The sequence below is a fragment of the Diabrotica undecimpunctata genome, chromosome 6 (assembly GCF_040954645.1).
Source record: "Diabrotica undecimpunctata isolate CICGRU chromosome 6, icDiaUnde3, whole genome shotgun sequence".
NCBI classification, from domain to species: Eukaryota; Metazoa; Arthropoda; class Insecta; order Coleoptera; family Chrysomelidae; genus Diabrotica; species Diabrotica undecimpunctata.
Window position 1 is genome coordinate 123,778,880 of NC_092808.1, and position 27,281 is coordinate 123,806,160.

At 32.6% G+C, this 27,281-nt stretch overlaps 3 protein-coding genes across 5 annotated transcripts in view; 2 read left to right on the forward strand and 1 right to left on the reverse strand.

Annotated features, from left to right (window-relative positions):
* Positions 1 to 25,508, forward strand: part of LOC140443813 (radial spoke head protein 9 homolog) — a 65,354-nt gene extending 39,846 nt beyond the window's left edge. Inside the window, exons 1-2 of one of the 3 annotated variants that reach the window (XM_072535271.1) lie at positions 21,480 to 22,388; positions 24,922 to 25,508. In XM_072535271.1, the coding sequence (XP_072391372.1) occupies positions 22,076 to 22,388; positions 24,922 to 25,454 (846 nt within the window). In that variant the 5' untranslated portion in view covers positions 21,480 to 22,075 and the 3' untranslated portion in view covers positions 25,455 to 25,508. Of the gene's footprint in view, positions 1 to 4,512; positions 7,562 to 21,479; positions 22,389 to 24,921 lie in introns of those variants that run through there. The other 2 variants (XM_072535269.1, XM_072535272.1) reach the window with 2 other exon arrangements.
* On the reverse strand, positions 307 to 14,777 carry l(2)k14505 (ATP synthase mitochondrial F1 complex assembly factor 2 homolog l(2)k14505). Its single transcript, XM_072535274.1, has 5 exons — positions 14,617 to 14,777; positions 13,865 to 14,061; positions 11,983 to 12,093; positions 7,568 to 7,748; positions 307 to 571 (listed from the first exon to the last, which is right to left on the reverse strand). Exons 1-5 carry the CDS (start codon positions 14,714 to 14,716, stop codon positions 318 to 320), a joined length of 843 nt encoding a protein of 280 aa, XP_072391375.1. The 5' UTR covers positions 14,717 to 14,777; the 3' UTR covers positions 307 to 317.
* mtSSB (mitochondrial single stranded DNA-binding protein) lies at positions 15,526 to 17,058 on the forward strand. The gene is made up of 3 exons (XM_072533781.1): positions 15,526 to 15,662; positions 15,716 to 15,821; positions 16,666 to 17,058. The coding sequence occupies exons 1-3, from the start codon at positions 15,582 to 15,584 to the stop codon at positions 16,992 to 16,994; spliced, it is 516 nt and encodes a 171-aa protein (XP_072389882.1). The 5' UTR covers positions 15,526 to 15,581; the 3' UTR covers positions 16,995 to 17,058.
* Positions 25,509 to 27,281: the final 1,773 nt, after the last annotated feature.

Consider the following 27,281-nt stretch of genomic DNA (forward strand, 5'->3'; position numbering starts at 1 on the left):
TTTTTCCTTTTTAAAATGGTATAGTTGAAAAACCATTCTGTTATTCTTATATATGGAAACTTGTTCCAAATATATCTTCATTCGGATGGCAGTCGTAAGAGAATACATATTCGCTAGTTTCCAGTATATTCACTCTGGCGCGGAGCTATTATGTTGATCTTATATTGTTTTATAATTCCTTGGATGATTAGGAATATTCCAGTTCTGTGTAATGTTTTTCATTCAATTCAAAACATTTAAAAAGTTCTGAACTTCCGAAATAAATAGCTGAAGCAAGCCAAAAACATTTAACAAAAAGAACTACAATTAAATTTTTATTAAGAATTTATTTGTTTTGATTGTATCGAGTTATTTTGAGAATTAAAGTAAACATATAGAACAACAGCAGACAGTCTAGCTTGTAGATCCTGTTGACTCAAATCGTGAGCCCATTCAACTCGTCCCCAACGACCACTCTGGTATTCTTCTTCTAACCTCGACAGCAATACTGCTTTCTCTGGGCTTATAAATCTCTCCGTGGAAGCCATGGTTAAAACTACTGATTTAAGCGTATCTACCCCATACATGAATCCTAAAAAAAGGCAAATATTAAATTGTCTTATTTACTTTTTTACTACTGTTTTACTTATACTAATACTTCTGGATGTCTGATCGTCTTTTTATTAAACCAAATTATTATCTATATCACTAGTTAATGATCTGTAAAAAATTCTTTATTCCGGACCGGTATTATCTCAAGTTTTTTCGTCAATTCCCTTATTAGCTATGGGTCTCCATACTTTATACGATCATTCATAATTTTAACAGTTCTTTGATTATTGTAATTTTCTATTCTTCAACTATTAACTTCATCTGTTATACTCGATTCACTATTCCCAGTCCGAACTGTCTAGTGAATTTAGTAATTATTTTTTTGCGAAGTTAGTTACTTTTTGACAGACTCTAAGTGGCTGGAAAATACTATACAACCAAGCACACGTACTCATAGCGAATATTAATAGTAAACAAACTAAATAGTAAATAAAATACAACTTTATAATAATATAATACAACTAATAATACAACTTCATAATAAATAGTTATGTTAAATTATAACAACTAAAATATATTTTTTAAATATATACTAACCAAAATTTGATGGGTTTAGTATATACTTCCACTATTTAGAATAATTCATCTTTTGACGTGACAACGTCTTAAATTAGGTTGTGGCTCGGAGTCATTTAAGAAAAAGTGTAACGCCCGCTCACGTCTGTTACAGTGAGTCGCCGAACGAGAGAGAGGCCCGCCGGACCGGCGAATGCCTTGCGTCTCTCTCCCACTCAAACATGATCGGTCCGCTGCGCGCGGCATTAGGGAATTAGGCGCGTTGAATCGCTAAAGTTGAAAATCGTTGAAAGTATCGTCAGCTGTGTCTGTAGTGAAAATGTGGAGTGCTTAGATTCGTCATTTACAATAACTACAACAATAAAGGTAAATAATTGTACACTAATATTTCATTATCGTAAACTATGATTGATTGATTAATTGTTAGATTGACACAAAAGTTGAGAAACTGAGTTTATAGGTTATGTCATACTATTGACAAATGTTGATAGTGTTAAGTAAATTATTAGTTTAAATCATTCTGCAATCAATCGTAATTCAGTCGATTGAGAAGAAACAGCGCGTATTGCTAGTCAAACATTTAAAATAACAAATTATAACTTCTAACCTGTCAAAACAGGGCGACCAAACAAACGAACTAAACCGACCAATCACCACGCGCGGAGTTAGAATTTAACTGTGTTTAGCAAGAATTTCAAATTCCAATTTTAGTAAATGTTTTAATTTTCAACTTTACCATTTACATTTACAAATTTTAATTAATTTCAAATTTATTTAGCAAAAATTTGAACCTTCGATCTGAATAAGTGTTTTGATTTTCAAATTAATTCTTTAAAATTAAAAATATTAAAATATATATAATCAGAAGTGAACGTCACATAACATTATCTGTGACATAACATGTGACCATACTTGGTAGACACAATTGGAAATAGTAATTTTTTATAACTGAAAAAAATAAATATATAAAATACTGGTAGCAAACAATAACTTCAATGATCGATATCTCCGCAACTAATTGATATATCGAAAAAATTTTCAAATAAATTTTGTAGAAAATAATAAGATCAATAATATAATATAAAATAAATAATATATAAAATAATATATAAAAATATAATATATAAAATATAAATAATATATAAAATACCTAATAAATCGGTAATGCAATTCTTATTTTCATTCAATTCCTTGTTCCTATTGTGCAATTTAATAATATTCATATCAATAAATATTCTACCGAGAAAAAGACGTTGTCACGTAAAATATTCGCCCGTAAAACCGACTTTACAGGCAACCGATTTTTTTTTTTAAAGAAAGAAGTCTGCAATAGTAGGATACTTGAGCAATTAATACCGAAAAGTAGGAATTGTTGTGTTGTAGGTTTCCGACAATGAATCTGTCAAAATATGCCCCAGCTAAGCGAATGGAGTATACCTTGACCTCTGTGGAATTTTAGGCGGTAAAATGAGATAAGTAGAGATAGTACAACCACTCATGACTATGACGAAATTTGGTTCAGTCGTCCCTTCCATGCGAAACAAAGTGTACTAAATATCTTAAAAATATTGATTTGAAAATTTGGTTATTCGTTTTTTTGACTTGGCAGTGTTAACTTTAACCCATTTGTGTAAATTTTCTCCCGTTTCCCTGTCGCTTTCTCAAATTTAGTAAAAACTGTCTTTGTCAAGACACATTTATTTAATTCAGTAATTCAAAGGGCAAGTCTAACAATTATTACTTATCATTTACGATTTGATAAATGTATAATAGGATAGGTAGGTACTGTATAATGAATTAAAAGAGAGGCGCATTAAGGAATTTTAAATACAATTTCTTCGTTTAATTTGTTTCTTGAGACTGATGCAAAACAATAAAAATTGGAGTCTGCTTTAATTGATTTGTTAATATTTTATTTTTGATAACCTCTTTTCCAAAACTACTTCAAATGTTATGACTTACAGCACGACCGGATTCACTTTGTATTTGAGATTTGGATGCGCAATGGTGCTGACGCTCTGTAAACCCAGAGCGATCAGTCGTAGGCTAAACGTCGAGGAGGAAATGTAATTGTTTCTACAGTTGGTACAATCGGTGAAATAATTTTTTAATATGGATTTTAAATCGCTAGCAAAACATAAAATTCTAAGCGCACAAAGTCGTGAAATAGTAAATAGTGTATTAAATTTTATGAAATTAGACGCGGTGCATGGTGAGCCATTAGTTCCTTTGTCACAAGTACACAAACGGGTTGCACAAGCAGTTGGTATTAGTCTGGGTACGGTAAACAACAGTGTGAAGCAAAGAAAAAATATTGAAAAGGGGGAAGTTTCGTAATTTAAAACACAACATAATCAAAATAGAACTTCGAAAAAATTCAAGTTAGATGATGTTATTTCGAGAATATTTCGAAGACAAATTCACAATTGGTATTTACAGGAATATAACAGCACTCACTGTCAAACGCTTACATCTAAAATTTAAAGAAGATTTGCGGTTTGACGGTGGTAGAGAGAGTTTGCGTCTAATTATACATGATTTGGGTTTTCGATGGCGCAAAATTCAAAGTAATCGAAAGTTACTTATGGAGTGACATAACATTCGAGAGCTAAGAACAATGTTCTTTGTCTCTTTGATAATTAAAGCAAAATTTGGTTACCATAAAAATATATAGCGGCTACAACTACCCTTACTTGCATAATACCACCTTAAAAAGGATTTAAAATCGTAATTACTTTACATTATTCTAAGAAATAACACTATAAACACTTTTGTCGCAATAAGTTTGTCTATATTGAAAGACATTAGCTACAGATTATCTATCGCAATGAACAAACACAGATAAACTTGAATCTACAATTTTAATAATGTAAGTAAAAGCTTTTTTGTTAATGTTACAATGATGTATTATTCATGCAAAGATATTTTTAACAGAACTTTCTGAATTTTATTTTGGTAACGTCCCGCCAAGTAAAATGCCTGCAAGGAGGGTAAATACGTTTCCTGGCTCGCTTAGGAGTGATACCGTTGCCATTCTCTTTCGCGAATCTCAAATACAAAGTGAATCCGGTCTTGCTGTATATAGATTTGAGTCTATACTTTTTTTTTAATCTGTGTTCTAAAAGTATGAAATAAAATTATAAAAAAGTAAACTTTTTTTAAATTAAAAAATAATTTTTGTTTATAAAAATTTCAATGGGTATTTTTTATAGGTACCTACATGTTAATCTTAACATTTTTTGTCGGGTTATAATTAAATTATATTCTTTTGGTGTTTTTTTTTTTTATAGAAACTTGAAAAAAAATATCTTACCCAACATACACGTGATATGCTTTTTTTAATTAATCTGTAGATCAATCATAATTATTTAATTAAACTATTTTATATTTTCATTTCCTTTACAGTGCCTACATCACAATGAATAACAGCCGTGTTGTTCACAGTCAGGGCCGACAGAATATCTACCTAGGTGTATCAATTTTTGAAAAAGGGGGAAGAGAAAAACAACACGAAATCTTCTGTTTTGAAAATGGTTGTTGAAGCCACGGGAGTTTCTAAAAGTAGCATTCAAAGTATTGTTAAAGAAGGAATAGAGTTTCCGATTTTTCATCTCCTTCAGGCCACCGGGAAAAATCTTTAAAACTCCTAAAAAAAAATCAATCATCCAAAACCAAAAACAAACGTTTTTCGATGTTTACGAGGAAGAAATTATAAGAAACAGTTCATACCTCTGCAATGATTCATGGCAGCAGATCTACAATGTCAGGTGTCAAAGCTGTTAAGGATGATATTAATTTCCAAGGAAAATTATCGTCGTTCAGAAAAGTGGTAAAAAAATTAGGTTTTAAATGGCAAAAACCAAGGACAACAGAAAAATACTGATGGAAAAAACGGATATTCGAGCTAAAAGAACAGACTATCTAAGAAAAATAAAAAATATAGAGCAATACTGGAAACGTATCTCTACAGCAGTCATACATCTGAATCATGGGATTATGGTTCAAACGACTGTTTAAAGGCTCCTGTTGCCAATGGTCAGAGGTTAATTACTGTACATGCAGGAGGGGAAATAGGTTTTATTCCAAATGGCATCCTAATCTTCAAATCTGGTCAGCATACTGGAGATTATCACAACGATATGAACCACGACAACTTTACAAAATGGCTTCAAGAAAAGTTAATTTCCGACTTGCACCAGAAAACCGTGCTTGTATTGGACAACGCATCCTACCAAAGGTTCACAGAAAAATGCACAGTATGTCTCAACTTCTCAACTCAAAATAACAAATTGGAAATATAAGTTTTTAACAATAATTTTGCAATAATTAATAATAGAGATTTTGACACGTTTAATACCGAAAGTTTAAGACAAAATAACAAATTAAAGCCGGTTTTACAAACATTTGAACAAAAATCATTGAAAATATAAACGAGATGTACTTAAAATGCATTTTTGTTATGCACCGATGCAACTTATTATTTATCACATGGGTCTCAGTCCATCACTGCAACAATTTCGACGATCGTGATTTCCTCGTCTATACGAGCCCCTTCCCACATCAGTTGGCCCATCTATGGAATTTGCGATTACCATAAACAAATTATACTCTGCATGTTTTTATAAGTTCCCATATTAATTAATATTACCCTTACGGTTTTTTATTTATTTTCAACATTAATAAAAAATCACTAAACCCTGGCTATGCATTCACTTATCTCAACATGCATTGATTTTTTTATAATTACGTTAAATCAGAGGTAGCTCTGGAAAAATGACATCAAAACAATAATATTGTTGTCAAATGTACTTTGTAGTATTGTAAAGCTTTTTGTCGTTTGTGGATTGTACAATGGGTCGAGGTAAAGTTATCGATGATAAAATTTGTTCAATCCTCATTCTTCTTCCTTTGCCCTATCCGTTTCGGACGTTGGCTATTAACAAGGCTATTTTGACTTTGTTTACGGCACCTCTGAACAGTTCGGTCGATGTTAGTCCGAACCATTGTCGCAGGTTATGCATCCATGAGTGTCGTCTTCTTCCCGGTCCCCTCCTACTGTCGATTCTTCCTTGGACTATTAACTGTAGCAGCCGGTACTTAGTATGCCTCATGGCATGTCCGAAGTACTCAAGCTTCCGTTTCTTTACGGTGAAGATTATTTCTTTGCTTTTGCCTATTCTCTGCATTACTTCCACGTTAGTGATGTGGTCTGTCTCGGAAATCGCGAATATGTTGCAATTGTCACGCTTTAGTGTAAGAAATATATTCAGAAGATACAAAACTACAGGTTCGGGCGTCACAAAACCTAGAAATGTACGAAAAAGTAAAATAACCAAGCATATCGAAGGGCATTAAAACGCATTATAGTGAAAAATACACGTTTCTAGATCAGCATGTCACCGAGAGGCCCACAAATTAGGGTTTGGTAGTTACAAAGTAAGTTTTATAGTTAAAAAATTAGTACGAATTGTTTTTAATAAATTTCATTTTATTTGAGGCAAGGAAAAGCCACTTTTAACATTACAACAAAAGAAAAATAGACTAAGATGGTCAAAAGAGTATAAAGATCGGACCCAGTCGCAATGGGATTCACTACAATGGAGTGATGAGATTTGAAGTGTGTGTTGGAGACAGTAGGAGTCGCGTCATTCGCAGGAAAAATGAAGCTTTCCATCTCGACTGTCTGAAGAGAAAAGTCAAATTTCCTGCATCTGTCATGATCTGGGACAGCATGTCGTCTAAAGGTGTGGGAAAGTTACATTTTATCGATGGTATTGTAAACACGGACAAATATTTGAATATTTTAGAAGCATCTCTTTTACCGATTTTATCTTCCAACAGGACGGCGCAGGTTGTCATACCTCAAAAAAGAGTTTAAAATGGATTGAAGACCATGGCATACCATGGTCTTGTTCTGGAATGGATTTCTTATAGGCCCAACTTGTCCGCGATAGACTTTGTGGCGCCAAATAAAAAAAGCTTTGAGAAAACATCCTGCCAGGTCCGTCAACGAATTGAATGAAAAATCGCAAGAAATATGGGATTCGTTTACATTAGAATTTTGTCAGAACTTGGTAAAAACTATTCCTCGAAGAATTGTGGATGTCATTAAAAATAAAGGGGATATAACTCAGTGGTAAACTTTCATATTTTATTTGTAAACATTACATATTCTATGCGTTTTGTAAATTTATTATTATTCTGTTTAATCAATAGTTTTCATTACGTTATAAAATATTTTCTCTAATAAGTAAATTCAAAAATGTTGTTCAATGCATTAAAACTTGTGCTTTTATTTTTGTTCTCTAAAATTTAATTTTTTTATCAATCTAACGTTGGCCAACTGATATGGGAAGGGGCTCGTACGTAAATTTTAACCCCGCTTTCGCGCAGTTCTATGATCACCAGTGAATACAAGTATTCTACATTGGTATAGCTATAAACAAATTTCAATCCTTACCATTAACCGCGGCAAAGTTATGGGACATTAAATGTTTGAGAAATCGCGTCTTATCCTTTTCATTAACTGTTGGTATATCCATTTGAACTGATTTCTTTAAATTCACTCCATACTTTTCATTGAACCATTGGATAATTGGATCCCATTCTTGAACTTGAAACCTAAATAACTCTTCATCTTCCTAAAATTGATTTCTTTATAAAAAGTGAAAAGTAGATCTGATACAAGTGTAAAACTAAAACCTGGCTACGCCCGCGGATGGAACAGTGGAGATAAAAACAGTATGAAGACGATGAAGAAACAAAGGGAAATTTAAAAATAAGAACATGGGATGGTAGGAGCTCTTTTGGAGACGGAAAACTGAAATATTTAGGAACAAATAAAAAAATATAGGTCATTTTGATATTATAGCGGTCTCAGCGTTGAAAAAGGTCGACGAGGTTAAACTGTAGGTCCTTACAGTCTTGGACAACTTAACGAACGGAGGACAGAGATCATTACGCTGATTATGCTTTCGCAGTGCAAAATTATCTTGTTCTAGAAGGTTTGTCTACGTGTTTAGACCGAACTGAAACCGAAGTAGACACACAAGAAAAAGCTAAAGCCAATTTGGTTATTTTGCTCGATCCATCGTTATATATACATGTAAAACAAGCAAAAACCGCGAAAGAAATTTGGGACGCTTTAAAAAAATTGTTTGATGACTCAGGGTACGTGAGAAAAATCAGTTTATTGAGAAGTCTAATTTCAAGGCGATTGGAGATTTGGCAATTGATATTTCTACCGATTCGATCAAAACAAAACTGTTGGACATGAAAAGTGATGTTGGTCACTGACAATGCGTTTGCAAGTGGTAGTAGTAACAGAACCAATTACAACAGACGGTTTGAAAATCACAGACGAAGTGATAACGGCGTAAATGACAAGAGAGACAGAGACCTGTCGAAAATCATATGTTACCATTGTAAAAAACATACGTTTAGTGCCGCGTTACTCAATGGAGACTTTAAGAAAAACGAGTGGTATGTGAACTCTGGAGCTAGTGTTCATTTAACACCAAATGAAAACTGGATTAATAATAAAAGAGTAAGTGATACAGGTGACATTATAGTTTCTAACAAGAACATAGCCAAAGTAAAGTGTTCAGGTGATTTGGATTTAACAACTGTTGTTGGTGAGAATCATTTAAATATTGTAGTTCAAAATGCTCTTTGTGTTCCAGAACTTACAACTAACCTTTCATCTGTAAGCAAACTAATAGAGAATGGGAATTCAGTTAAATTTGAAAATCATTGTTGCAAAATATTTAACAAAAATTCTAAATATTATTTAAATAAAATGAAAGACGGAATAGTATGAATGTGACTGGGGAAATTGACATTGAAAAACAAAACTGTATAGTTTGTTGTGAGGGCAAATAAACACGATTACCGTTTCCACAGCAAGGTCACAGAGCCCATAGTTTATTGAAGATTGTACACACTGATGTATGTGGACCTATGGAAAACAGATCATTAGGTGGCTCCAAATATTTTGTTAGTTTCCAAGACGATTTTAGTAAAATGGTCTTGATCTGTTATTAAAACAAAAAGTGAAGTTTTTAATTGTTTTAAGAATTTTAAAAGTATGGCTGAAAACCAGAAGGGTGTTTATATAAAAACTCTGCGAAGTGACAATGTTCAAAAGAATTTGAAAGATATTTAAGTGTAAATGCAAAAAAACCAATCCCTAGACTCCTGAACCAAATAGAGTATCCGAACGTTAGCATCGGACAATTGTAGAAAAGGCTTTGATGCCACTATTGAAAAAAAATTGTGCTGAAGCTGTAAACACAGCTGTTTAGTATAAAAAAAGACCGTTGGCTTCTGGTTTAAACAAAACATTGTTTGAAATGTGGACAGATAGTAAACCTGATGTTAGTGGCCTTCGAATATTTGGCAGCAATATGATTGTACACGTTCCAAAAGAAAAAAGATCAAAGTGGGAGAAAAATGCTTTGCACATTTTAGTAGGGTATACTGAAAATACAAAAGGATATAGGGTGTATAATCCAATCACTAAAGAAATTATAGTAAGCATTATAGTATAAATGTAGTATTATTTTATTTAGTTTATTAGTATTATAGTATACATTATGGAAGACACAAAAAGGTTTGAAGTGATTCATTTTGACATTGAATGTATTGCTTGTGTGAGTCCATTTCAAATAGGTAAAAGAAATACAATAAGACTTACTCACAACCAATGATTGTAAGTCTTATTTTATTTCTTTTACCTATTTGATTCATTTTGATTTAAAAGATGAACATGACGCAAAACTACTATGAGGAAGATAACTTGTGATAAAGACTTTGAAGTGCCCAATTTACCTGAAACATTACAAGAAATACACAGAAAGAGTAAGAAAAAGAAAAGACTTAGGTGAAATGTAACATATATGTGTGCGGAGACAAGTGACATAGATGATGTTCCATTAATTGTCTCGGAGGCATTACAACGTCCTGTTGGACCAAAGTGGAGACAAGTCATAATGGATGAAATCCAATCTCTCCGTGACAACAATGCGTGGGATGTGGTAGATGTGCCAGAAAATAGTAGTGTAATTGATAATAAGTGGGTGTTTAAGAGTGTAATAGTGAAAATAAAGTTACATACTGTGCAAGACTAGTGGCTATGGGTTTTAATTAAAGAGAATATATAGACTATACAGAAACTTTTGCGCCAGTAATTAATACGACATTCTTCTTTAAGGATGTTTTTTTCACTTTCTATAAAGTTAGGTTTGGATATTACTCATTTAGATGTTAAAACAGTATTTCTAAATGGTCATTTGAAAAAGAAAATATACATGCAATCACCAGAGGGTTTTGATTTAGCAGGTAACAAATGTTTAAAATTAAATAAGGCTATTTATGGGCTTACAACAGTCTTCTAGGGTCTGGAATTATGAGGTAAATAATGTTTTGCAAAATATTAATAAAAGAAATCAAAACATGAACCTTATATCTAAATAAAAATAGAAAATAATAAAATTACGGTCGTAGCAGTATATGTGGATGATTGTTTTGTGTTCTCAAAAGATGAAAGTGAAACAAGTAGACTAAAACATGAGCTGAAAAGCAAATTGGATATTAAAAATTTTGTAGAATTAAGTAATGTTAAGGTATGCAAATAGACTTTGATCCAAATAAAGTTTATATTGCTTTGAATTGGAAAAACTATATTATTCAGTTGTTAGAGAGTTAACATGAATGATGCCAAAGGTGTTAAAACTCCAATTGAATCAAAATTATCTTTAACAGTTGATGATAGTAACAATTGTATTAGAGATAAATTTCCTTATCAGAGGCTAATGGGTAGTTTGATGTATTTATCTGTTTTAACCAGACCAGATATATAATTTACAGTCAGTTTCTTGAGCCAATTTAATAATGTATATGAGCCTCATTGAAAATGTGCAAGAATATTGGCGTATTTAAAAGAGACTATTAATTATTCTCTGATTTACTCAAAAGATAATTTAGAATTGCACGGTTTTGTAGATTGGACAAGCAATACATTAGATCGTAAATCCTTTTCTGGATATGTATTTAAGCTTTGTGGCTCTGCAATATCTTGGAAAAGCACAAAACAAAAAACGGTAGCTTTATTTACCATCGAGGCAGAATATATGGCCTTGTTAGAGGCTGTTTTTCTTAGGGGTTTGCTAAGTGATTTAATTAAAAAAACTGAATGTATTACTTTAACGATAATCAAAGTGCATTAAACTTATTAAAAAATCCAATTTATCATAAAAGAAGTCAGCATATTGATGTAAGATATCATTTTTGAGAGAGCTAATATCTGACACAATTATTAATGTAAAATATATGCCTACTGGTGTTATTCCAGCTGATGTGTTGACTAAGGGTCGAGTTACTGAAAAGCTGCACAGATTATTGAAACGGTTAGTTATAGGTAACCTATAAATTTTGCTTTATTGATAAGTGGAGGTGTTAAAATATTGATATCAATTAAACAAAATTTACATACGACATATGTCATGTAAAGGAAGTTATGGTACGATGTAAACTGTGAATTGTATCAGTTAGTCTTACTGAATACTCAACTGGTATGTTTCATTTGTAAGGTTTGGTCTGTACTTTTGTATGGAACTGAAGTGGGACACTAAAAGTATCAATCGTGAACATAATTAAACCGTAATTGTGGATTCATGGATGGATGCTGGAAAATGTCTTATCTGGAACATGTATTGAGAGGAAATCGATATAGAATGCTACAACTAATTTTTAAAGGCAAAATAGAAGGTCAGAAAGGTGTAGGAAGAAAACAGATATTTTATAATTTAATAAATATATTTATGTTATTATTAATGTTTAGAGATACTATAGTTGCACATTGTACTTTATACTTACATTAGCCTGAAATAGGACAGTATCAGTATCCAAGTAATTTACAATATAATTGGCAATATCATATTTTGTCAAGTTATTAGGATTGTCCATGGTGGTATTACACAGAGTCGTCTAAAAAGATATATTTGAGTACATATAGACAATATATTATGTAGTTAATAATTTTTAGTCTGTGTGGTGTAACAATAAAATTTTACATCCATTCTGCTCTCCCATATAGTGTCGAAACATTAACAATGAATAAGTACTGCTGCAACAAAATAGAATCATTTGAAATTTGAAAAACAAGTAAAAAGATGAAAACTGGCATAGCTGCAAAACTTAAAAAGAGTGGTAGGACAGCAGTCTCCAATTAACTATTGTACCAATCCTGCAATGTATGACGATTACAGCTAAATTTCTAAACAAGAGGTATCTGAAGAAGAAAAGGATAGTGTAATACTGTAAATAGTAGAGTTGTATATTTATATCCTAAAATATTTCTTTATATTTTAGAGCAACATTTGCAATTTATGTATTGCTAAATTTATTTTGAGATACAGTGTATTTTGTATTATAAAGATCTTAGGAACATATACAAAGGAATAAAACAAGAAGGTCGATGATCTCAAATAAAGTCAGTCTCGTCATCAACCTGTATGCGTCCACTGCTGGACATAGGTCTCCCTCAGCTCTTTCCATCTGTCCCTGTCATGTGCAGCTTGCATCCAATTACAGCTAACATGCTTCAGGTTGTCAGTCCATCTTATTGGTGGGTGTCCTCTGCTCCATATTGTTTCTTGTCTTGGTCTCCACTCTAAAATAAATGTTGTCCAACAGTTGTCTGATCATCTAGCAACGTGTCCTGTCCAATTCTATTTTATTAACAACTTGATTTTTTTGATAGTGTCTGTTGTTTTTGTTGTACGACATATTTCTTCAATTGGGATTCAGTCTCTCAGATATACACCCATTTGGCGCTCCATAATCTTCTGAGTCAAGTGAATCTTGTAAACTGCCTTGTTTTGAGTGTTAATTTTCCTATCCATAAGTGAGTATAGGTAACACACATAGGTCAAAAATTTTCCTTTTGAGGTATATGAGAGCTCACATGTCTGGTTATCTCTGCCCAACTGAATTTCATGCTCTAATGTAATAACACAGTCCAAATTTGTAAATAATTTAACACAACTGTATGTGACAAGCAAGGGTCCAATAACTCAATCCAAACAATAGAAACATGTAGAAAATCCTGAAAAACTACAATTGTATATCCATACATAGGAAACGGTATTGTCTTCTCTATGGAGGACAACTAAGGTTACTAGCACACTCCTGAAAAAAGTGTCAATTGAAATATGCCAAGGCACTGATGATGTTGAATAGTCATATAGTGAATTGTCAAGAGATCATGTTATTTTTAAAATAACCATATAAACTCCTTTCAAATAAAGGATATAATATAATGTGAATTGTTAGAAGATTGTGACAAAAACCCACATTTGTTAAAATATCCCATAAATTCCATTTAAATATAGATGTGGTGTATGTCTGTGAGAAACACATAAACCACACATTAGCAGATAGCTTTAAGAAATGCAATGTTGGGATTTATAATGGAAAGTACCACATGTGATTCTTACACAATTCAAAGATTCACAAAGTCCATCAGCTTACTGGATGCTATAGACAAAATCATCAAAATAATAATCATAAACAGACTCAATTGTAAAAACAAAAGAACCTGAGTCCCAACTACTCACAGAAAACTAAAGAAAAGAATTCTGTCACTGTATGAAATAACTGAATAATTTACCAGCATTAAAAATAATTTTAGTTTTCATGTGAATTAAATTTAACTTTACATTAATATGAAAACTATTAACTTAGAAATATTATGTACCAGATGCATTTTACTTCTAATAATTTTATCTTTCTGAGAATTCCATTCTGTTGCCACTGCTAAAGCTAAAGCTTCACTTTCAACTGCAAAAATATTTCCCTTTGGAGTTTTTAACTTCCTTTGATCAAGTGTGATCTCAAATTTACCATCACTACGTAATACTCCAGTATTTTTATAAAATCGTTTGGGTGGAGTGGCTGTAAGAAAAAAATAATTACTTAAAATTATGTGTTAAGTAATAAAACTTATATCAATATTTACATGTTTTAAAACTGCCAGATTGGAACAGACTAAATTAGTATTAAGCTTTATGTGTTATACTTTCTAAAGCTTATTCTTAAGTATTAATAATTATATTTTTAAAGGGATCAATTAATTATATACAAAATAGTTGATTTTCAAAATGTTATTGAAATAATACAACTTAAGATAGATCAGGTGTAAATGAGTGTTTCAACAACTAATTTCTTATATTCAATTGTTTTGGTATGATATTTTAAATGTTAAATAAAGCATTTTATTGATTAAAATTGTGTTGTTACAACTAAAACTCTGTAAAACATTTTTCATTGATAAACAAGACTTGAAAGATAAAAAAGTTTTCTCTTAAGATCAGAATCTGGCTCTTATAAAATATAATTTAATTCAAATTTAACCAAATTACACACACTTTCTGTTGAGTATGCTCATCTTGAAATGAGGGTGAAAGCTATAAAATTATGAATAGAATAATCAAAATTAAGAGTTTTTACCATAATGTCTATAGTAATTACTAATTCTAGAACTTTTAGAAGTAAGTAAAGATTCAGTTGACAACTTAAATATTCTAAAACCTTTGATAATAACTTCCATGGTTATATTTGGTTATATTTCACAAATAGGATTGAGGTTATGTATTTGTTTATTGGAAGGATAAAGGTGGAGGTGGGCAAAATACATAAGTACATAATGTCAGATTATAATATTTAAAAAGTATAATATTATGGTATAATAGTAGTAGCAAAGAATAGATAAGCGTCTATATTCTTTAGTAGTAGGTAATCTAAGAAATTATAAATGATCAGGTTTACAATGATAGATATTAATAATAATGGACAAATTCAATCATTGATCTGAAATATCAAAACGCGAAAACCGATATTTTCCCTCCTATTACCTACTAAATTATATACCTACCAATTTAAAAAATGATGTGAAGAATTATTAAATTAGTTAATAAAAATAATAAACGGAATAAAAATGGCAATTGTTAACTAAATAATAAATTTTGACTCCAAAACAGATATTAATTATTGGTTGGTACAATTTTTAGAATCTTTGAGAGCTTGTAAAGATTTTTTAGCTATTGATATTTAGACCAATTCCGTTCCGCTACGAAAAACCACAATAAAAAATGTTAAAATAGACAAGATATTTGTCACCACAATAAAAACAAGACCAAAATATTAACACAGTATAGATTATACTGTGATATTAATAAAAAGGCTAAAAATATTGAATAGGGAAGTATGCGTCACGAAGAGCTCATATTTCCAAATATTTATAACTAACAATAGGACAAAACTGATAAAAAATTTTAATGAAATAATACTTAATAACTCGATAATAATAGATACAAATTAAATTATTCTATTAATTTAAAAACAACATCAACATAAATGTGACACACAGACAACCTCGCACATTGTCACAGCTCCAAAATATTCAGAAACAATTTATGTCTGTCTCTACTCAAAATAATAGTGAGGTTATATTTTTAGAGGTTAAGATTCAAACATACAAAATGATTTCTTCAAAAGTAAGTAATTTAAAATATACACAATAAATGAATACTGATTTATTTATTTTAAGGTTTTGAAATGTTTACCTTCTCTTTTAAAACAAAGAGCACCTAGTTGTGTCAGTGCTGTTCGCAACAATACTACTGTTCAACAAGAACCCCCAAGGATAGAAAAAAGTAAGAAGACTTTAAAATTGCCCATTATGTATCGATTAAATACTTAATATAGCCCCAATTTCTACTATGAAGAATCCTCTTAACAAGACAAAGCATTTAAAAAATGTGTAGTCAAATTTGCTAAGTAACATTAAAAAGTTTTCACAGGTAAAAAATTCTAATCCTATCAACTATTTCATTTTTGGTATTTGGAGACTTGTCTTATTTATGCTTCATTACCGTTTTGTTATAAATATGTAGCTCCTTGTTGAGCAGGATATGTTATTTAATGCAGTTTACCCAGGGGCAAAAATCAATTCAGATGTGGGATTCATATACAGCAACTCAAGTGCTCAATCTACTCGAGGTAAAATATGAATCTGCTGAAGTCACTCTGCAATGTAGCTTATGCTTCCATGTGTTAAGCATGGAGTATCTGTTTGTGCATTCTCTGATGAAAGAATGTGGATGTGCAGGGAGAAGGCGATCAGAGATAATATTTACTTAATTAATACTAAATATTAAATGTAATATTAATTACATTTCTATTCTCCGTTAACTAAAATACTTAAGTACTGCTGACTTAAGCTGCAAAATTAAAACCTATTCTTTATAATAAAGGGAAAACTAAAGGCTCAGAATTGTTTATAGAATGTAGGAAGATATTGGACATTGATGTTTTTTATTTCAATTACATCACACCATAAATGAAGGAAAAATACATATAAGAAGATTACACAAATTTTGTGATCTTATGAAAGTACTTTGTGACTTACTTAATAAATAATTTAACAATATGATTAAAAACTAAAAACTAACTTTAAAGATATGTCTTGAAATTATAAATAAATTTATTTTTTTTAAGCTATAAATTCAGTTCAGTTGTTGGGAAGAGTTGGAGCAGATCCTCAGAAAAAGGGTACAGAACAACATCCTATAGCAGTGTTTTCCTTAGCTACACATACAAACTACAGATATGAATCAGGAGAATTTATGCAAAGAACTGAATGGCACAGAATTGTATGTTTTAAACCAGGCCTTCGTGAGACAATCCTAAACTATTTAAAAAAGGGCCAGAGGGTTCATGTTAGTGGTAGGATAACATATGGAGAAGTCAGGAGTGAAGATGGGAAGCCAAAAACAACAACAGCAATAGCTGCTGATGATGTAATATTTTTTAATTCCAACCAGTAGATAAGATCTGTTATAGGAATAGAGCACTTATTTTGTAAGTTTCAAATAAATTTTTTTAATTTGTTATTGTCTTTTTTTATGTGAAGATAAACTGAAAACAACCAAATATATACAGTGTGGAGCAGCAAATAGACATTTTAAAAAATCCCAAAACACAGCTGTTTTATATTTTAATTTTAAAATTATATCTTTTGTAAGACTTTCAGTATACAGGATATGTTTGGCATATATCTAGGTACATTAAATAATATGGGAGATACAATATCTCTCTGACGAATTTCTTCCTTTTGATTTATATAATTGGTGTGTATGTTTTTTGTTCTTACATACTCTGTGTAATTTCAATGTAAGTTGTTAATAATGGTGATATTTTATCCATCCAGTTATGTCTTTTAGTACTCCCATTAATTTTTCATGTTTACTGTGATTAAAAGCTTTTTTAATCAATCAAAGGGAGACAAATGAGACCCGGAAAATTATAGAGGAATTAATTTATTAAACACAATACTAAAATTAACAACCAAAGTAATAACAAACAAATTGAATAAAACTATAATACTAGCAGAAGAACAACAAGGTTTTAGGTCGGGAAGATCATGCACCGACCCTATATTTATAATGAGGCAAGTGCAAGAGAAATAATTAGAATACAACAAATCGGCATATCTATGTTTCGTGGACCTTACAAAGGCATTTGACTGGGTCAAATTAAAAGACTTTATCCACTTACTGCATGCAAGAGAGATACCTCTAGGAATAATCAAAATGATCAAAAATATGTACCAAAACAACAATAAAAGAAAAAGTGGAAGAAGAACTAACTGACCCCATTGAAGCTGGCAATGGGATAAGACAGGGAGATTTCCTGAGTCCTCTATTGTTCAACCTGATTATATGAAAAACCGAAGTGGAAGATCAAGTGAATAGAGCAAACACAGCCACAGGCTGCCTAAATTAAACAATATGGAGAAATAAAAATATCGGGAAAGAAACGAAAAGCAGAACTTACAAAACAGTCATCAGACCAATAATGATGTAAGCGGCAGGAATAAGACCTGGCACAGAGAGGACAAAAAGGATGTTAGAGACAGCAGAGATGAAAACACTTAAAAAAATTGATGGTAAGACACTATGGGACAGAGCTAGAAGTACAGATATACGACGTAGATGCAAGGTGGAGAACATCAAGAACTGGTAAGAAATAGAAGAGTAGAATGGAACGATCATATAAGCCGAATGACAACAAATAGAGTAGTAAAGACGGCAAGAAACAATTCCCCAATAGGAGACCACGAAAACGATGGAACGACAACTTACTGGAGGCACATTGAAAATCAGACAGTCATGTTCAATCACAAATTAATCCCTTAATTTGTAATCTCACATTATTCTTAACTTCTTAATATTGTATAGTTTCACCGTGTATAATTAAAACATTGTGGAAACATATCGTGTAATATTTTAATAATTAGTTCATTTACCTACAACGTAATAAATTGCCGAATAATATATTTTCCAATTGAACTTCCTAAATGTTGCAATTACGGCCTAGATTAAATTGTATTGTAAGCTAATAGTTCAAAGTTTGTTAGTATGATAGAAGCAATAGCCTCTGTGCTGAGGTATACATTATTTGTGAGATTATAAATTGGGGATTTGAGCTCATTCGAGCGCAGTCTATTGTAGAAAGTTACCTAACCATCATCTTTAGTGTAATTATTAGTAGCTGTCAATAAAACCATATTTTTTAGTCCACAACTTCAACGTTTTATTGTATTTACCATCGTCGATCGAGAAGAAGCCGACAAAGGGGCATTACAAACGATTCGATCCTTATACCTGCATTCGAATCTGTCCAGTCATGTCTATTTCTTGCTCCTACAAAAAAATAAATGGTTAGATCAGGACATATGGGACATACGGGGTTTGCGCTTTTAGTTTTGCACAAAGCCGCTTAGAGAGCGCCACCAATAAAACCTTCCGACACAAATGTAACCTCAATCTTTTGTTGGTATAAACCGAGTTTCATTGTGATACAACAAGTCATGTAGATACAGTGAATTTTTGCAATTAGCCAGTAAGTCAAAAAATGGATCTTAGGGTTATCCCTACAGCAATGTCTCGCTGAAATGGTTTCTGTGTTTGAGAATGAAGCATCACACCAGTCAACTATTTCCCATTGGTACTGCGAACTTCATCGTGGACGCTCCAATCTCAGCAACGAATCCAGGCCAGGTCCACCCAAAACCCATTTCGTCAGCTAATTAAGGATGACCGTTGTGTAACATACCGGAAGATAGAGGCATCTTTGCGCATTTAAAAGACCTCGATCCAGAAGATCTTACATGAAGAACGAAATTGGTTTCCTGTTGGATCCCTCATTTGCTCACAGAAGAGCAAAAAGCGGTTCGCGTCAATTGTTGTTGAAAAACATTGGAACGGTTTAACAAAGGAAGCTCAAAAAACGTTTATAGTATTTGCTCCTACGAACCGGAAACTAAACGCCAATCCGCTGTGTGGTTGTTTCACGCTGAGGAAAAACCAACCAAAGTGATCCGTTCTCCAAGTGTGTCAAAGACAATGGTCGCAGCTTTTGTGTCAAAATCTGGTCATGTAAAAACAATTGATTTAGAAGATCGAAGGTTACTTCTGAATGGTATACCGTTTGTTTACCAAAAGTTATCGTGAACTTCCGACAAAGTAACACACAACGGCGAAGCATCCTACAGCAGGACAATGCAAGTGCTTACACTGCCCAAAAGACAATAGAGTTTTTGGAGCTTCCAAACATTGTTAAACCATCCACTGTATAGTCCCGACCTGAGTTCCAACGATTTGTTCACGTTCCCAAAGGTCAAGAATTCAATGCGTGGGCAGCGATTTCAGTATCCAGAAGAAGCCATCGATGCCTTTAAAACAGTTCTGTTTCTTTAAAACTGTTCACCAATTGTTTGAACGTACTTATGCAAAAATTTATCGATTTTGGTGGAACATATTTTTAAAACTAATAAAGTACTTTAAGTCTATATATTTTTGCCTTTAGATATGGCTATATACAAAAAGAAAAAGGCCACCCTCATAGTAAGATAATAATGAACGAAATGAGGGATACAAATAGATTTTTTATTCGTGCCAGAACCATCAGATTACAAATTATTACAGAACTTGCTTAACCATGCAAAAAGAAAACATAAAACATGTGGAACACAAACACAAACAACTATTTGTTATTTGTTAAGTGTAACAATTATTACATTTGGAGTAGCAGACATGATATTATCAAGGCCACACTGGGTGGTACATTCAGGGCAGGAATACATGTGTATAGTTGACTGCACTTCGCAGCAAATCCCATTTGTAGAAAGTTTCCCTGGATCTCTCTGTTCCAGTCTGTTGAGAGATTTTTGGAATTTCCATGTTTCAAGATGACCAGTGGTTGCATTAAATGGTGGTCCTTTGATGTTACCCACCTGGAAAGAGTTCGGTGTTCGTAGTCTTGCGTTGCTCAGAGGAAACAATTTCTCGATTTTAGCCTTTGGATAGCTAGTTGGGTACCTACAGTGGATGTTCGGGCATGGTTGATCTTCCTATTTCTCTATATGCGACTGCCTCCCCGGGGATCACGGCTGAAGCAATTTCTGCCAGGTGGCCTAGCGCCGTTCCTCTAAAGATGACGCATAGTTTTCAGAATACGTACTTATTACAGAGATGAAAGGGCATACCTGGATTTCCGCAGACCTCTTCCAACGAGTTTGTTCTGGCTGTAGTATTGATCGATCCTCTCTAAGGCCTTAGTTAGCCTCTCTTAAACCTCCCCAAATGTGCCTTAGACGGCCGTGGCTCGGTCGTCGGCATGTATAAAGTTGGTGGTGTCGTTCGGTATTGGTTAGTCGTTGGTGTAGATGTTAAAAAGAGAGTGGACAGCACACTACTCTGTGGTAGGCTATTTTTCTGTCTCCGCTACCTGCTCTTCTCATCCTGCAACGCCACGGAATATAACAGTTTCACACTGGTAAGGGTTCCAGGTTACCTGGAAATGTACGGTAATGAAAGAACTGATAAATTTTCCAGAAGAGGATCCTCTACAAAATACTAAGATTCAGAGCCGCTCGTAGGAGTGCAAGAAGCACCGTCTGCGACCAGAAAAAGCCTGGACCCATACACAACATAACTCTTACTGGGAAAGTATAGCTGGTCAAGCATGTGGCAAAATGTATGTTGGACGAACATGCGCTAATAGTGCTAAAGTACTGCGAAAAACTAGCGGGAATTAGCTTAGTAATTTTAACCGTAACAGGGTTCCTTATTGGCCATGCGCCAGTCAAAAGACTCCTGCATACAATTGGCCTGTTTTATGGAGACCTAAGCTACAGCCTCTGTAGCAAACCTCAAACAGTTAACCAAATCTTGCATGATTGCGAGGTGTCGTAAAAAATCTTTTTTAAATTTTTTTTGAAGAATTAGACCATAGATAAATAATGTAGTACCTATATAGAATTAGGTTTTTATTGGCATAAAACTTGACATTAGAATGACAAAACAATTATTTGAATACTGAAAACTGTCACAACATTAAGAACACTGTCACAACGTTAAAAGGAAACACTAAATTATACTACACTAGTTTTATTGTTAATTCTAGCTGATTTACGGCCAGATTGAAAATCTGAATTTTCCAACCTAAGTTCATGATTATCATCAGGCACTTCATTCGGTTCTTGGTAAATTGTCTGTCTCATCTGTTATTGATTCACTAGTGGAATTCTCTAGTGTATTATTTGGACTTTCATTTTCATCTTCATCGTTATAGTGATTCCATAATTTTAGGTTACCTCTAGGAGCTAAATGCTTTGTTGCAACTGTACTTTTCTTTTCATTTGGATACTGTATTAAGGCGTAATCTAAATTTGCTTCTAATTGATTCCTAAACCATATGTTTCAACAGCAGATTTTACCATTTAACTTTCTTTAAGATCAACGCAGGTCTGTATATTTCTCCTGCATACTGTATCAAATTCTAGTATCCAATCTAATCAAATCTAATATGTATGTAGACGTCAAAGATATTGTCAATTTGTAATATGAATTTAAATTATATATTAAACACTTTAGATTCTTCAGGATATTTTGGTCATGTAATTAGTACAGAAGAAAGTATAATCCTACAAAGTTCTCTTTTAATTCTTCAAAACGAAAATCATTTTAAGGAAATATACTTTTGGGGTAAAATCTTTGGCGCCGAGAAGGATTATTACATTGCTTATGGATATCAGAAGGATATTTTGTACGGAAAAGTTTTTTATTATAGTAGGAATTGTGTAGATTGGGGATTGTTGCCTAAACCTACTCAAAATGGCCTTTCCTTGACACCTCTTTGCACTACAAAATTTCAAGGTAAGATTTTTTCAAAAATATAATTACACTTTAAAGAGTATGTGAGAGTTTTAAAGAAGTTAAACACACAGACTTTTGCAATACTAACTCTGATTTCTCCAACCATACTCTGTAATAAAACCACTCCTATTCCCTTCTAGATGTTAAACTCTTACACACGTGCAAAAAGAGTTGAAAAAGAGTTGGTTGGATATTCTGATATCTTATGAAATTGGAGCCATCGGAGCCTTACATTTCCACCAACATAAACTTTTAAGTTAATTCAATGCGATAGTTCAACTGAACTTACTTTACTAGATTCTCGACTCCATTACTGTCAGATTTAGTTACTAACAAAATTTATTTTACAAAACTTTTCAATAAATGTCAAGCTATTGTTAGTTTTATGAATAATTGCCAGAATTACAGCCTTTTGAAGTATATGAAAGTATCAAATTATATACAAGCAGTACAACCCGAAGATCTAACGATCATAACATATACTTTCGAAGGAGTAAAAGAGTTTATATACCTAGGCTCACAAATTAATGAAAATAATGCAGTAACTGCAGAAATTAACAGACGGATATATCTGGCAAATAGAGCCTATTATGGATTAAAATTTTTTTAACAACAAGCCTAGTTACAAAAAGAACAAAACTAGTGATATACAGAACTCTTATCAAGCCCGTCGGAAACATGGACGATGACAAAGAGCGATGAAGAACGTTTAAGATGCTTTGAACGTATAATCCTCCAGCATATCTATGGGGAGTACAGGAGGGCGATTATGGCGTAGACGCTATAATTTCGAACTTTACCGCCTGTATGACAGACCTGATATTATTAGGTCCATCAAAATAAACCGGCTGCGGTGGTTAGGTCACATAGAGAGAATGAATGATATGGAGCCGCCAAAACATATTTATAACCAAAGAATAGATGGAGTGAGAAGAAGAGACAGACCCAGCGCACGATTTAAGGATCAGGTGGAGGAAGACTTAAGAATGTTGGGAGTACGAAACTGGAAAGCCAAGGCGAAGAATAGGAGAGAATGGAGACATCCTTGAGCAGGCCAAGACCCACCATGGGTTGTGGAGCCAATGATGATGATGAAAGAAACAAACTTATAATCATGAATGTGTTGCTTGTGTGAGTCCATTTTAAACAAGAGGTAAAAGAAATAAATTAGACTTACTCACAATCAGTTTAATTTTACTACCCAAAATGACTGGTTTCGCTTTCTAAAATTTGCAAAGCATCATCAGGTCAGTGGTACAAAGTAAATTAAATGCTGAAATTATAAAAAGCCCATATTAGGGTGCTGTCTTATAAAGATATAGATCAAAAAAGTTATAGTAATTATGCCAATATTACATGTCTGTGTTTATTAATATGCATAAAATTGCTTTAGCAGACAAAGTAACAACCCACAAATTGGAAAGAGATAATCTGTTGAATTGTAATAAATTAAAAATACACAAAATACTACTTACATACAATATAAGTATATATAAGTAAGGTACAAACAATAACATATGAAAAACGTATAGTATAATCATTATTTGGGTAAATTTGAAAAACTCGTGAAACCATGGCATTACATCAACGTCATAAGTCTCTTGCTATGTTATACCCCCACCTAACGTGACTAGTAGCGCCGCCACCATTACAAACGGATGGGCCCATGCAAATCACTCTCCCCACTAGTCCTATTCCACTTGCGCTACTATTGGGTATGTATTGTGGACTGAAGACGACACAACAATTAAAGGTAGAGCGTAGAGCGTACCTATTCTGCACGGGGTTTCGGCACAGCTCGGGGATAGTCGACAAACGTTTAACAGCACAATACAGTGCCGCGAAAAAATTGAAAATACGGTGATCTAGTTAACCTGACGGTCCAGTTAACCACACTGTCCCCTACCAACCTGTGTTAATCAGCAACTAAATTATATATAATCGGTTAAAAAAACAGAGCAACCACTTTTTCTTTACTAAAATACTATTATTTACGAGTTGTTGATGCACGTATTTAGTTAACATCAATTTATAGATTACAGACGTGATATGTAGGTTGAATACTACTAGGTAATGAGTAAGAAATGTCTAAAAATACGGATGCGTTCAAATAACATGGGCTGTGGGGACAAACAAATGCCAGCAGATTTTTTAAAATCCGCTGGGACATATATGTCCCCACAGTAATGCAAGTGTTGAAGCTGACGGTTAGAGTGCGATAATTTAAAAAATCTTGGGATGCATATACATATCAAGGGATTTTAAGAACGATTTCCGAAGTGGAAATTGAAACGTCAATAAACGTATTTTAACCTTTAATTGTGGCTTATTCCCATTTAAATATAAATTAATTTAAAATGCCACAAGAAAATAGCTTCAGAACAATATATCAAGGGATAGATTACTTGATATGCTGGAAAATTATGACTTTTTAATTAGTATAAAAATATCTTTCATAATTTAATTAATAAATTATGTTAATAATTAAAAAACCTTACTTTAGTGTTTGTTTATAAACTAAACTTTGTTTTAGGTGAACCTTCTATGATTATTGAAATAGTATTAGAGCAAGATGAAACATTGATTGGTGGTAGAAGAAAACAGTCAGAAATAAGAAAACTTAAGGAAGAAGACCGTCTTGCTAGCACAGTTTATTTGATAATGGAAGAATCAGCTGTCATTCCTAGAGCAGGCATATTTCGACAACCAGATGGAGTAGTAGTAAATAATCTGGGCTTTGAAGGACTTCAGTTGTTAGACGCGCGTGAATGGAGTTCATTTTTGCATTTGCGAGTTCCTACTAGAAAGCAAAATACAAATCTGTTAACTAGAGATGATTACAATTATGCAACAGACTTTTTAGATCCCATAGACAATGATATACCTGAGGGTTGTTGGATGATTCAAACAACTCAAAGTGAGGATCTTGTTATATTGAAATCAATGTATTGGCCTGGACTTATATTTTTTCACAATTTAAAAACGCCTAAGCATGGATTTATCTATTTTGGACATGGTAAAAAATGTTTGGATGTTCCATTTATGCTTAGTCCTTTTTTTACTTAGCGTTTTATATTCAGGTTATTTATTTAATGTAATAAATTTAATAAAACTGTTAAATTTTACAAACTTTTTGATTTTTTTTACGTTTTCCTTTGATCTCCCCATTTTACTTCATTTTTATTTGATTCGGTATAGTAGGAGCCACAGTTAGAATGCAGTGCAGGTAAAATAGGCAATGTATTTCTTACAATAATACGAGTGAACGGCCGTCAACGTTGCTGGTTTGCCCAGTGTGGCGCATTAGGACCGGATTTAAGAATCGTAGCACTGGAATATACGTCCACACAACAATTGCTTACGGTTGTATAAAAGACTATCAGTATTGTTTCAACTAAAGCATGATTCAATCATCGATGTACAAATAAGTGAGTTACATTGTCGAACTAAACAATAACATGAAGAAAAATACTATAAAAAAGTAAAGTAAATCAAAAACTCATTGTCGATAGCTTATCTATATTTATTAATTTTCAATAGCTTCCACTGTAAACACATTCTTTGGAAAATAAAGATCATTATAAAGTCATTAGGAGAAGCGAATCACTTTTAATCCCCATTGTCCACTCAAAGCAAACATGTCTCTTTATCGATTTGGGTACTGGCCATTAGACCAAAAGCTTGTTGGCAAAAACTATGAAAGCTCGAATGAAAGTACCTACATCATGGATCCGTTGCCAAACGTGTGAGTTGAAATGTATTGAACTATCATCTGAACTTAAAAAATGGTAACTGCTTGACTATTACTGTGGAAAAAGTTTCGAAAATGTGGGGTGTGAGTGTTCGCAAAATTTATGACATCCGCGAAGAAGCCCAGCAAAGTGAACTGATACCGGTACAGAAAAGAAAAAAAATCAGTTTCTAGTCCAATTCTCGTGGGAATACCTACGATGAGGGAGTGAAATCTCGAATAATTGTCCATAATCATTTTTTTTTGGAAAACATACAACTACACAGTGCTGAATACGACTCTGATTAGAATGAATCATATATTTATCGACAATCTAATAGCAAATCCGGCCTGAGAGTTTTCATAAGCGCAATGTTATTTTCTTAACTTGAAACAAAGTATAGTAGAAGTTAAAAAAATTACCATGGAATATTCTTTAAAGAAAGGGTGTTTTTTTTAAGAAAACACGAATATCTCCAGGTCTCTAGGAAACTTTTAGATTTTTTTTTTAAATTGTGATATCCAAGCACATATTAATGTATATTTTCGTTAAGTTTCATGAAAATAGAATCACTTTTACCGAAATAAATAAATAAAACGAAATCATCCAAAATAGGATGAATTTCTTCATTTGTCTCGGTAATTTTGAGGATAAAAGTGTTATTATAACGGTGGTTATATGTCACCTTGTCATGTAGGTCACCTTGTTTCCTTGGATTTTACAATCCACATTTGTATTTCTATTATCTGCTTTTGCTGAGTTTTATTTTTAAACTATGAGTACGGGGTTTTGTTTTACAGTGTATATGTTTTTATGCTTGATAACGTTATTCTGCTTCGGTTTTAATTTTATTATACTCTTGCATTTAACAAATATTTTTTTTTTCTGTCTTCCCTCATGGATTTAAAATAAATGTTTATTATATTAAACAGTATGAGATCGCAATCATTGTGGACAAACAAAAGCGTAGAATCGCATATAGCTTCGATTTTCTAATTTATTTGCATTAGACGCTTGCGTGGGTTTAGCCTTAAATTTGAAAACAATACCAAAGTAACACATATCCGCATGGCTTTTTTAAAAAATTATAAATAAAAGATTTAAATTTGAAAATATCTCTGGTGTTAGTTAGTATTCATAAAAATAAATACTTTTTGTCTTT